The sequence below is a fragment of the Elephas maximus genome, chromosome 19, assembly GCF_024166365.1.
Source record: "Elephas maximus indicus isolate mEleMax1 chromosome 19, mEleMax1 primary haplotype, whole genome shotgun sequence".
Lineage (NCBI taxonomy): Eukaryota > Metazoa > Chordata > Mammalia > Proboscidea > Elephantidae > Elephas > Elephas maximus.
Genome location: NC_064837.1, coordinates 44,623,335 through 44,634,727, shown reverse-complemented (window position 1 = coordinate 44,634,727; position 11,393 = coordinate 44,623,335). Strand labels below are relative to the sequence as shown.

The window sequence follows — 11,393 nt, the reverse complement described above, 5'->3', positions numbered from 1 at the left end:
ACTTTAAAAAAAAAATTTTTTTTTTTTTAAATAATGAGTGAAGAGTATAAGGGGAAGAAAGAAAAAACTTGGAACTTTTTTTTTCTACTTCTGCTTTTTTTTTAAAACAAAATTGTTCAGGTTTTATTCACCAAGAGCTCCTCCCTCTTTCCCTGCCTGCTGCTGTGCCCCTTCCACACTCTCAGAGTCAAGGGAGGGCTTCTCTGGCCTCCTCAGCTGTAACCTCCTGGGAGTAGAGATCAGTGAAGAGAGCTGGCAGCCAGTAGTGTGCCTCCCCAGGGGCCTGCAAGTCCAGCCAGGCCAGCCCTTCCTTCAGCAGGTGCTCCTGGAGGGAAAGGCAAGGAAGAGGAATTTGAGAAAGGGGAAAAAGTTTCCATGGACAAAATAGGGAAGAAAAGTTATCCCCAAACCTATTTTGCTGTCAGTGAGGTTTTCAAACTAAATCTACCTGAGTGCCTTTACACATTTACACAAGCAAACTAGTTCCTTTGCCTGAGGTGTGAAAAATGCCCAGTTATTTAATATGTGCTGTTAGTCCTTGAGCAAATCACTGACTCCATTTTCCCTGATGCAAAATGGAGACTGTGTGTGGTTCTAGCTATCTTTGATTTCACTTTACCAGGTGACTGGAAGATGTGGGGAAATCTTTTTGCAGACATTAATAGGAGGACCATGTTAGTATGAGAATGCACACAGCTCTTAGAGCTGGAAATACGCTCGAGATAGGTTGGTGCTGCCCAGTATCGTTAAATAGGTATTTATGTTTTCTCCATTTTACAGATAAAAATTAAGTCTAGAGAGTAATATGGATAGGAAAGGAGGTACTGAAGGCCAGGACTCCTATCCTCTCGTGCTGTTCCCTGTTCACAGTGTGAATTTTTCATTAAGCTTCCCCACCCTCCAAAAAACAAAAAAACACCGACTCCTGTTGAGTCAATTCTGATTCACGGTGGCCCTATAAGGACAGTGGAACTGCCCATAGGGTTTCAAGGCTGTAATCTTGGAAGGATGAAGCAGACTGCCACATCTTTCTCCTATGGTGCTGCTGGTGGGTTTGAACCACCGACCTTTCAGTTAGCAGCCGAGCACTTATCCACTGTGCCACCAGGGCTCCTATGGTCTTTCCTTAAACCAAAAAGAAAAAAACTTGTTGCCATCAAGTCAATTTCAACTCATAGTGACCCTATAGGACAGCAGTACTGCCCCACAGGATTTCTAAGGCTTTAAATCTTTTACAGAAGCAGACTGCCACGTCTTTCTCTTGAAGAACGGCTGGCAGGTTCAAACTGCTGACCTTTTGGTAAGCAGCCGAGTGCTTAACCACTGCACCACCAGGGCTCCTCTTGATCTTTCATAAGTATCATGAAATTTATAAATATAAAACTAGAATATGCAATATAATACTTAGTGTATAATTAAAAATTAAAAAAAATAATTATAATTAGTAAGTCCCTTCACTCTGCACTAACAGTGTTACTTCCAGTACAAACGATACACCTTCTCCTCACTATCTTGTTATCTGCCACTTTGCATTTATGACAATAGTAAAAAGTCTACTATCTGACTATTTTGCACATTAACGACATACATCTGGCAGTAAGAAACGCCAAGGTGCAAGGCAAGAGTAACACTGGCTTTGATGGTTAAGGTTATGTATCACCTTGGCTAGGCCATGATTCTAAGTGGTGTGGCAGTTACGTAACGATGTAGTCATCTTCCATTTTTTGATCTGATATGGTCATCCTCCATTTTCGTGTAACACCAATTTCATGTAATGACCTGGTCTTTGGAACCTAACCATGTCAGTAACTGAGGAGAGGGTGTATTAACAATCTGGCCAGCAACTCTAGGCTCAACATATCCAGGAGGGATGCCAGGTAATGGTGAGTCCTCAGCTGCAGCAGTGGCCTGTTTTTACATTCACGCCAGGATTAGAAGCCTGCTTTTATGAGTTCTGCCTTCTCAGTGCCATCTTCAGAGGAATGCTGGTGTTACTGCTAGTGTGGCAGCAGTAGCGCTCAAGGCAAGAGGCCAGCAAAGTGAAGTTGTAGCTCCTGCTCTGTGGTACCTATCCACCCACTTCCTCCTCCCACCTTAGGCCCATCTTTTCGGGGCCATTCCAAAACCACATACCAGCACTTGCCGCGCTCGCTCTGTCTCCCATTTAAGACTGGCTTTGATTTCACTGACGGTCACATAGCCGTTTTTCTGAAGGAAGGAAGAACGGGGATTGAGACAGTTGAGAGTATACTTTCCCTTAGAACCCGGCATCTGCCCAGGGACAACAGATTTATCCAGATAGAAGGAGAAACTGTCCTTGGCCTAAACCTAAGAGAGCATACAAAAAGATGTTTAAGAGGTCCCAGTAGAGACTGAGAGGTGACTTTCAGGGTGACCGAGGTAGGCTGGTGGATTCGTTCTTAAGAACTGGGGTCCCAGGTACTTAAATATTAAGTTAGACCCCTCAGAGAACTCTAGAGTATGACAAGGGATGATTAACTGATAAAGATGAATGGTGATAAACTATTAATAATCTAAAGTACTTAATCTAAATATTCAGCCCTTGTCCTGCCTTACCCTACCCATCCCCCAATGAAGAAAAGTCCCTCCCTTATTTGGTTTAGTTCTGTAGAACAGAATTAAGAAAACTGAACATGCCTTCCCTCAATATATGATGAGAATTTTGGGGAAGGTGGTATATACTTAAGTCATGCAGAAGGATGGCAAACTAGGTTAAACATTTGTTTCAAAGAATCCATAAAACAGTTTAAGAAGACATCACAGAGTCTGTCTACTCAAGGAAATATAATTAAGTTAGTTGTCTGCATGTCTGTCTACTCCACTAGACTGTAAGCTCCTTGAGAGCAGGGACTGTATCTTATTCATCTTTCTATACTCTACAGCCTAGCCCAGTGCTTTGCACTGTAGCTCCTCAATAAATATCTGCTAAATAAACACAGGTCTGAGTAGTTTATCCTTAAGCCAATCTGCACAAAAGATCTGAGTCATGGGGAGAAGGTAAGAACTGCTCCAGAATCCCATCCCAGACTGTCCCTTACACACACACACACACACACTCAGAAGGCACACCAGTACCTCTGCCAGCTGCAGCACCACAGTGTGATCCATATTGAGCTCAGCTGGAACCGACTGAATGAGGTAAGTGCCGCCCACGGGGATGATACTGAAGCCGGTGCCAAGTGCCTTTAGTTTCTTGATGGCCCTGATCAGGTCGTCTCTGAGGTGAGGAAGAACTGCTTAAAGACTTCTGGCAGACCAGACCTAGCAACAATGCAGTTTCAGCTCTGCCCTGGGCAAGGTCCCCTGATAAGACTCAAACAGCTGCCCAACACTCAACTACATCAGAAAAGGACAGGGTTAAAGAGCACCAAATGATACTTGGGTATTTGAGGGTGATGGTATAGGAGTTAAGCTCTCCACTTAGGGACACAAACCATTCTAACACCCATACGGAAGTAAAAAAAACATGCCTACGGGAGCCCACTAGGCAATGTGAAGGAGTGAACTCAATGTGAGATAAAAGGGAATAGTGTAAACTATGGGAAACTATACAACAATACATGTCCATTCTACAAGGATCAACCCAGCCATTTGGAAATTCAGGCCAAGTACTGCCAGATTTTGACTTTTTTCCAGAGGCAGGAAAGCTGGATTTTCAAGCGAAATCCCAATTCCTTAGTTGACAACTTGCTCAAATCACAGTAAAAGAAAACCCACAAAACACTATGTAGACCATATATCTCTGCAGACAGTTATAACCTCTGCCAAAGCCCAAGAATGGTGTCACCTAACCAGTGAGGGAAAGGGAACTTTTAGGAAGATTAGAATGCTTTCTCCAACCCCCTAGAATAGCCAATTAAAACCTGTTACAAATGCACTAATTCACCCTCTTCATGAGAATTAATCTGCAATGAGTATGGCTAGTCGTCTTTCATCATCACTTTCTCTTTGATTATTCCAGGTCTCCGTGATCTCATACTAGACTGGCTCCTTGTTGTTGTTGTTGTTAGCTGCCGTCGAGTCGGTTCCAACTCATAGCGACCCTCTGCACAACAGAACGAAACAGTGACCGGTCCTGCACCATCCTTACAATCGTTGTTATGCTTGAACTCATTGTTGCAGCCACTGTGTCAATCCACCTTATTGAGGGTCTTCCTCTTTTCCGCTGACCTTGTACTCTGCCAAGCATGATGTCCCTCTTCAGGGATTCATCCCTTCTGACAACATGTCCAAAGTATGTCAGACGCAGCCTCTAAGAAGCATTCTGGCCGCACTTGTTCCAAGACAGATTTGTTTGTTCTTTTGGCAGTCCATGGTATATTCAATATTCTTCGCCAACACCACAATTCAAAGGCGTCAACTCTTCTTTGGTCTTCCTTATTCATTGTCCAGCTTTCACATGCATATGATGTGATTGAAAATACCATGGCCTGGGTCAGGCGCACCTTAGTCTTCAGGGTGATATCTTTGCTCTTCAACACTTTGAAGAGGTCCTTTGCAGCAGATTTGCCCAATGCAATGCATCTTTTGATTTCTTGACTGCTGCTTCCATGGCTGTTGATTGTGGATCCAAGTAAAATGAAATCCTTGACAACTTCAATCTTTTCTCTGTTTATCATGATGTTGCTCATTGGTCCAGTTATGAGGATTTTTGTTTTCTTTATGTTGAGGTGTAATCCATACTGTGGTCTTTGCTCTTCGTTAGTAAGTGCTTCAAGTCCTCTTCACTTTCAGCAAGCAAGGTTGTGTCATCTGTATAACGCAGGTAGTTAATGAGTCTTCCTCCAATCCTGATGCCCCATTCTTCTTCATATAGTCCAGCTTCTCGTATTATTTGTTCAGCATACAGATTAAATAGGTGTGGTGAAAGAATACAACCCTGATGCACTCCTTTCCTGACTTTAAACCAATCAGTATCCCCTTGTTCTGTCTGAACAACTGCCTATTGATCTATGTAAAGGTTCCTCATAAGCACAATTAAGTGTTCTGGAATTCCCATTCTTTGCAGTGTTATCCATAGTTTGTTATGATCCACACAGTCGAATGCCTTTGCATAGTCAATAAAACACAGGTAAACATCCTTCTGGTATTCTCTGCTTTCAGCCAGGATCCATCTGACATCAGCAATGATATCCCTGGTTCCATGTCCTCTTCTGAAACCAGCCTGAATTTCTGGCAGTTCCCTGTCGATATACTGCTGCAGCCATTTTTGAATCATCTTCAGCAAAATTTTGCTTGCATGTGATATTAATGATATTGTTCTATAATTTCCACATTTGGTTGGATCACCTTTCTTGGGAATAGGCATAAATATGGATCTCTTCCAGTCAGTTGGCCAGGACACTGTCTTCCATATTTCTTGGCATAGACAACTGAGCACCTCCAGCACTGCATCTGTTTGTTGAAACATCTCAATTGATATTCCATCAATTCCTGAAGCCTTGTTTTTCACCAATGCCTTCAGAGCAGCTTGGACTTCTTCCTTCAGTACCATCGGTTCCTGATCATATGCCACCTCTTGAAATAGATGAATATCAACTAATTTTTTTTGGTATAATGGCTCTGTGTATTCCTTCCATCTTCTTTTGATGCTTCCTGCGTCGTTTAATATTTCCCCCATGGAATCCTTCACTATTCCAACTCAAGGCTTAGGAGCTACATATAAACCATCCTTCTATCTTTTCTCAAATTGGGGTTACAAATAGAGGCTGATAAACCAGGTCAATTTATACCCCATTATCTGACCTCACCCTTCTCCCCAGTCTTTCAAAGTACCTACTCTAGTGTCCTTTGCCTCAAATAATCTCAAGAGTATATGCAGCCCCTTCATATATATGAAAAAAAAAAATACATATATGTGTTTTTCATATATATATGAAAAAACACATAGAAAGAAATACACCAAAGTGTTTAACAGTTGTAATCTTTCAGTTGAGAAATACAATGGGCAGTTTTTGTTTTCCTTTTTATACCTCTCTATTTTCAATGTTTCCTGAAGTGAAAACATTTTTTCTGATTATAAAGAGTAACAAAGAATAATTTAAGCTAGCCCAGACATATAAGGAGTGGAGAGAAAGGATTTCCATCTGACTTTTAAAGATCTCTTTCTATCCTCTAAGGGGTTAGAAGGCAAGACCTACTGACTGACATCCTGGGCGAACTTGCCCCTTCCTTTTAACACTTGTTGATGTAGTTCCTCCAGAGTTATCAAACCTGTTGGACGGGGGACAGAGAGCAGATGAAGAGGTTACCTTTATGGCTGCAACCACTATCAAAATGAACAGTCATTACTTCCAGTAGCCTACAAGTAGCATATAGTATTTAGTTCCTAAATTTCTTTCACCTCTCTTCTTAGAAAATAACTGGCTACATATGAGAAATGCGTTCTGAGACCCTATTAGGACCTTCAGTTGACAGAATGAGACCTATGAAAACCTAAAAACAATTTTAAAATCTGAAAATGTTTTTATAAACGCTTTTGAAAAACTATATTCGTTCAAAAGTTCTCTTAATGTCAAAGCTGTGTCTGTGACTTATAACTTGTTTTTAAATTTGCTTGCTCTTTCTCTCTTTCTTCCTCCTTAACGTCAACGCAGACTGTTCAACGTGCTTATTAAGATGACTGGATAACCATTTTTAAGGTCATATTTTGGCAAACTTTGACACTCAGCTGGCATCACCATACCTCAGAAAATCACAGCTGGCACGTGGTAGATCAGGGAAAAAGGCCTATTTTCTACTTCCTTACTATTTTCTGTAACGACTAGGGGCTACACCTTCCTGTCCAAGGATCTTTGGAGAATAGCGACAATTATTCAGGTAATTCCATTTACCATTGGCCATGGAGACCTGCCACGGGCTCAACTCCACGGAAGCTAAGATGTAAATACCCAACATCTAAGACCTTATAGGCCTGTAGACTGCAGGATGGAAAGGACAACCTTTCAAGGTTTTCTCCTGCTCAGAGAAGTCCAAGCCCAGACCACAGGACCTAGCCAAACTCACCTCCATTCCGGTGCTTCAGGGCCAGGCACACTTCAATAATCTGGACGCCCAGCTCGTAATAGAAGTCCCCCACGCCCAGCATTTCAGACCAAAATCCTTTTCCAGCTAAAAGGCAGAAAAATACAAGGCAGGATGATTCATTAATTTACATTCCCTCTTTCCTTTCAAAGCTGGATTAATACATCTATCCTAGTCTTCCTCTGACCAACTCTAAATCATTCTGCTCCATTTGCTATTCAAGATCCTTGAAACACCCTGACTCCTGGCAACTCCTGCTAATGAACAGGCTCAGACGGTTCCACAGGATGGCAATCTAAAAGTCATTTCTACATGGCTGAGATTGTACTGAATGACTATGGTTGACTTTTCCCTCTTAATTCTGGTTCAGGATACCAAAAAAATAATTTTCCCTTCCCAAAGGATTCAGTGAAACATAATGGGAGATGTGGTCTAAACAAGGCTAATAATGGAAAGAATATGCAGACGTGGCATTCAAAAATCCATTGAAGATAATATGCTATTGAGTAAAAACTACAGGTTAGAGTAGTAACTATAGTATGATCCTATGTATGTAAAAAAAAGTTTATAAATATGAGGACGGTATCTGCAAAAATATATCTTAATCTGTTAACAGTACTTATCTTTGCAATTATGGGACAGGATCAGGAACCTTCATCCTTAGTATAACTCTTGTTGATTGACTGCATGATAACACGCTACTTTTATTAAAATTAAATGTTTTATTAATATTAAAATGTTTTCTAATAAGGAAAAAAATATCCAGAAAAAAAAATCCACTGATGATCATTCCAGTGGAGATCATGTATACCAGCTATTCAGCCTGCACTCCAGCCTCCTCACCTTTCTCATCAGAATGGTCACTGACTTAGCCCTCCTTCTAAAAACCAGTTGCCATCAAGTTGATTCCGATTCATGGCGACCCCTTAAAGACAACATCCTCTGAATCTCCCTGTAAGCACTTCTACACAGGGTGCCCAAACACTGGTGATGACCACTAAGTAAGCCTCTATTTCTCAAAAACCCTATGAGAACGGTGGACTCCTTACAGGCCAGGGGATCCACTCCAATGGTGGCACACATGTCCTGGAACTGCACCCGGAACTCAGGATTCTTCCGGATCTCCTGCTTGTGTTTGCTGGCAAATTCCTCCAGGTTGGTCTTGAACATATCCAACTGCTTCGACATCTAAAAAATGGACAGGGAGATGTTAAGGGCAGCCCAGCCAGGTAATAAGCAGTTACCAGCAATAGGTCCCTGACCCACTGGCAAGAAAAAGGCTGCTGTTTCTGCAATTATAAAATACACTTTTTTTCACGTGTTCCTGTTCTAAAATCAGGATGTGTCCAACAATCAACATGCACATCTAATGTGGTGCTTTTCTTTTTTCAGAAAACTTATTAAATTGAAGGTGTACATAATAATCCATTTGTCTTCAAAATGAAGGAATGCACTGTTCGCACCATGGGAAATCTTCAGCCACTGGAAAAAAAAAAAAAGGCTGCATGGGAGAAAAATGAACCCTAGTGTGAACTGAGAGTGCAGTGGTTGTTTAACCTTTGAGTCACAGACCGCCTTGGGGGTCAACTTCAGATAAAGAATCCCAGAGGGGACATCTAGGTCAGTCGGCATAATAAAATCTATTAAGAAAACATTCTGCATCCCACTTTTGAGAGTGGCTTCTGGGGTCTTAAATGCTAGCAAGCAGCCACCTGAGATGGATCAATTGGTCTCAACTCACCTGGAGCAAAAGAGAATGAAGGACAGCAAAGACACAAGTTAATTATGAGCCCAAAAGACAGAAAGGGCCGCATAAATCAGAGACTACATCAGCCTGAGACCAGAAGAACTAGATGGTGCCTGGCTACAACTGATGACTGCCCTGACAAGGAACACAACAGAGAACCCCAGAAGGAGCAGGAAAGCAGTGGGATGCAGATCCCAAATTCTCATAAAAAGACCAGACTTAATGGTCTGACTGAGACTAGAATGACCCTGGAGGTCATGGTCCCCAGACCTTCTGTTAGCCCAAGACAGGAACCATTCCCAAAGCCAGCTCTTCAGACAGGGATTGGACTGGACTATAAGATAGAAAATGATACTGGTAAGGAGTGAGCTTCTTGGATCAAGTAGACACATGAGACTATGTGGGCAGCTCCTGTCTGGAGGGGAGATGAGAAGGCAGAGGGGGACAGAAGCTGGCTGAATGGACACAGAAATAGAGAGTGGAGAGAAGGAAGTGTGCTGTCTCATTAGGGGGAGAGCAACTAGGTGTACATAAAAAAAGTACATAGCAAGGCGTATATAAATTTTTGTATGAGAGACTGACTTGATTTGTAAACTTTCACTTAAAGCACAATAAAAATTAAAAAAAAAAAGAATCCCAGAGGCTGGGTATAGGTCTACTAGATTTACAACTTCATTTATATTATTCCTTCTCTTTCCCTAATTAACAAGGCCATCTTCTACCCCACCAAAAGTAACCACTCCTGGCCAACATCTTCTCATTTTCCACATAAAACCATTAGAAACCACCACATTCTTATACTCACCACTTCCAGTTGATTCCTGCACGTTATCTCCCATAGGAGTGGAGCTTTTTGAAAGCACCAGTAACTGACTCATGGTGACCCCACATGTGTCAGAGTAGAACTCTGCTCCCTAGGATTTTTCACTGACTGATTTTTTGGAAGTACACAGCCAGGGCTCTCTTCCAAGTTGCCTCTGGGTGGACTCCAACCACCAATCTTTTGGTTAGCAGCCAAGCACATTAACAATCTGCACCACCCAAGGACTCCCTGAAAAGCACAGCCTGCGTCTACTATCTTTTCTCAGTTCAAAGACCCATTTTCCTACTTACCTGACTCTTCTTCTTCACCAGTCGCAATAACTGAGTAAGCCCAGTGCATGTACATGAAAAGAGTCAGAGAAGGAAACTGTGCACAGGAGCCACACTCCCATCAGTCACACACCCTTCTGGTGCATGCCTAGAGGTAACACTGGTGGTGGAGTGCCACAGGTTAGGCAAAATTTTCATTTTATTCTGAGGCGTTTAAAGTAAAAGCCCCAAAGACATAAACCAAATGGCTCTACCATTCATTACTTTGTAACCTTGGATAAACTACGTAAACCCTCAGTGTCCTCTCAATTCTAAACTGTCAATAACAGAAGTCCTTCCTCATGGGATTGAACAAGGTAGTGTACATAAAGAAAATGTACAAGTGCCTGTGGCAGTATAAGCATGAAATCACTCAAAGATGCCAACCATTATTATTAGCCAGTTACCTAAAAGATCTCAGCAATCTAGAACTCAAGATTTGCCAAACGCTCTATTTTTAGTTCAATCCAAACAATCTAACTTACTAAAGATGTCCTGTCCGGCTCTGTCGGGTCTCCCTTCCTAACTGGAGCCCTCCAACCGACTCACCTGGGCCAGCTGGTCCTCAGCCAAGACAGTTCCTCGCTCCTTATACTTGGCCTGCCAGAGAAAGAGAGCCGCATAAGTTTAGAAAGTGGGCACTGGGGGCTCCCACTAGTGCTGCCACACTTGAAGTCTGAAAAAAGGTGTGCCTCTCTGGTTTTTTAAGGAGACGGATAGAGTGAGGAGGTAGAATAGGCGATACACCTCCTCTAGTCAAACACGGGGACGTGAGGGGTAAAGGGAGGCTGGGTTCTGGGGGTGCTGACACTCCAGTCCCCCGGGAGCTCGAGAAATTCAGTTCTCCCAGACTGGAGAAGCCTGTCTTAAGCTCTGGTAGGAGGTGGTTTGCCGAGGAAATTCAGTCTCTCGCGGGTAAGGGGTGGCTGCGAATCGCGTTTCTTCTACTTACTTCGGCAAGCTTCTTCTTGGCGATGGCACCGGCTCCCACCCCGCGGCGATGCATCCCGGCCCTGGGCCCCCGGGCCGTTCGGCTGCCGGGAACCCAGGTCTCCGCGTCCCGGGATCCACCGGCGGCCCCTCAACGCGGAAGTCCCGGCTGCGTCATCTTCGCGCGCCGGAAACTATGCGCCCAACTTCCTGCCGCCTGGCGGAGGCTCTCCCGCCGCCGGTGGCCCAGGGACTCCGCCTTTGTCATGTAGCGACTCCCCAGTGCCTGGCGGCAGAGAAGGTGCGGACGTCGGTGCGCATTCCAGTGCCTCACAGATGGGCCTGCGGAAGCGGAATCCTAGGCGCGGCGCATTCCACCCACCTGGGCGCCAGGGGCCCTCACTTCTCGCCGCAGCTGCCCCTTCACGGGAGTCTTGCCTCGGGCCGGAGGAGATTCATGGACCGCTTATTACGTGCCAGTGCTGTGTTGGGCACCGAGGGTTCCACATTGAGCATAAAGCAGAATCGGTCCTACTCCAAC

The 11,393-nt window shown here is 43.6% G+C and overlaps 1 protein-coding gene across 2 annotated transcripts; it reads right to left on the bottom strand.

Annotated features, from left to right (window-relative positions):
- Window positions 1-94: 94 nt before the first annotated feature.
- On the bottom strand, window positions 95-11,033 carry SNF8 (SNF8 subunit of ESCRT-II). Of its 2 annotated transcripts, XM_049859939.1 has the most exons (8): window positions 10,875-11,033; window positions 10,472-10,522; window positions 8,094-8,232; window positions 7,027-7,131; window positions 6,162-6,234; window positions 3,097-3,238; window positions 2,134-2,208; window positions 95-325 (listed from the first exon to the last, which is right to left on the bottom strand). In XM_049859939.1, exons 1-8 carry the CDS (start codon window positions 10,926-10,928, stop codon window positions 188-190), a joined length of 777 nt encoding a protein of 258 aa, XP_049715896.1. In that variant the 5' UTR covers window positions 10,929-11,033; the 3' UTR covers window positions 95-187. The 2 variants fall into 2 exon arrangements, with proteins under 2 accessions (XP_049715896.1, XP_049715897.1); XM_049859940.1 differs by lacking the exon at window positions 10,875-11,033 and having other exon boundaries at window positions 10,408-10,499.
- Window positions 11,034-11,393: the final 360 nt, after the last annotated feature.

What these genes read in the sequence shown, in the direction of transcription:
- SNF8 (XM_049859939.1), bottom strand. Translation starts at nt 10,928, where the DNA reads ATGCATCGCCGCGGGGTGGGAGCCGGTGCCATCGCCAAGAAGAAGCTT. An exon ending in CCAAGAAGAAGCTTGCCGAA is followed by an intron (nt 10,523 to 10,874) that starts GTAAGTAGAAGA and finishes TTTCTCTGGCAG; the next exon opens with GCCAAGTATAAGGAGCGAGG. An exon ending in TTCGCCCAGGATGTCAGTCA is followed by an intron (nt 3,239 to 6,161) that starts GTAGGTCTTGCC and finishes TCCTCACCTCAG; the next exon opens with AGACGACCTGATCAGGGCCA.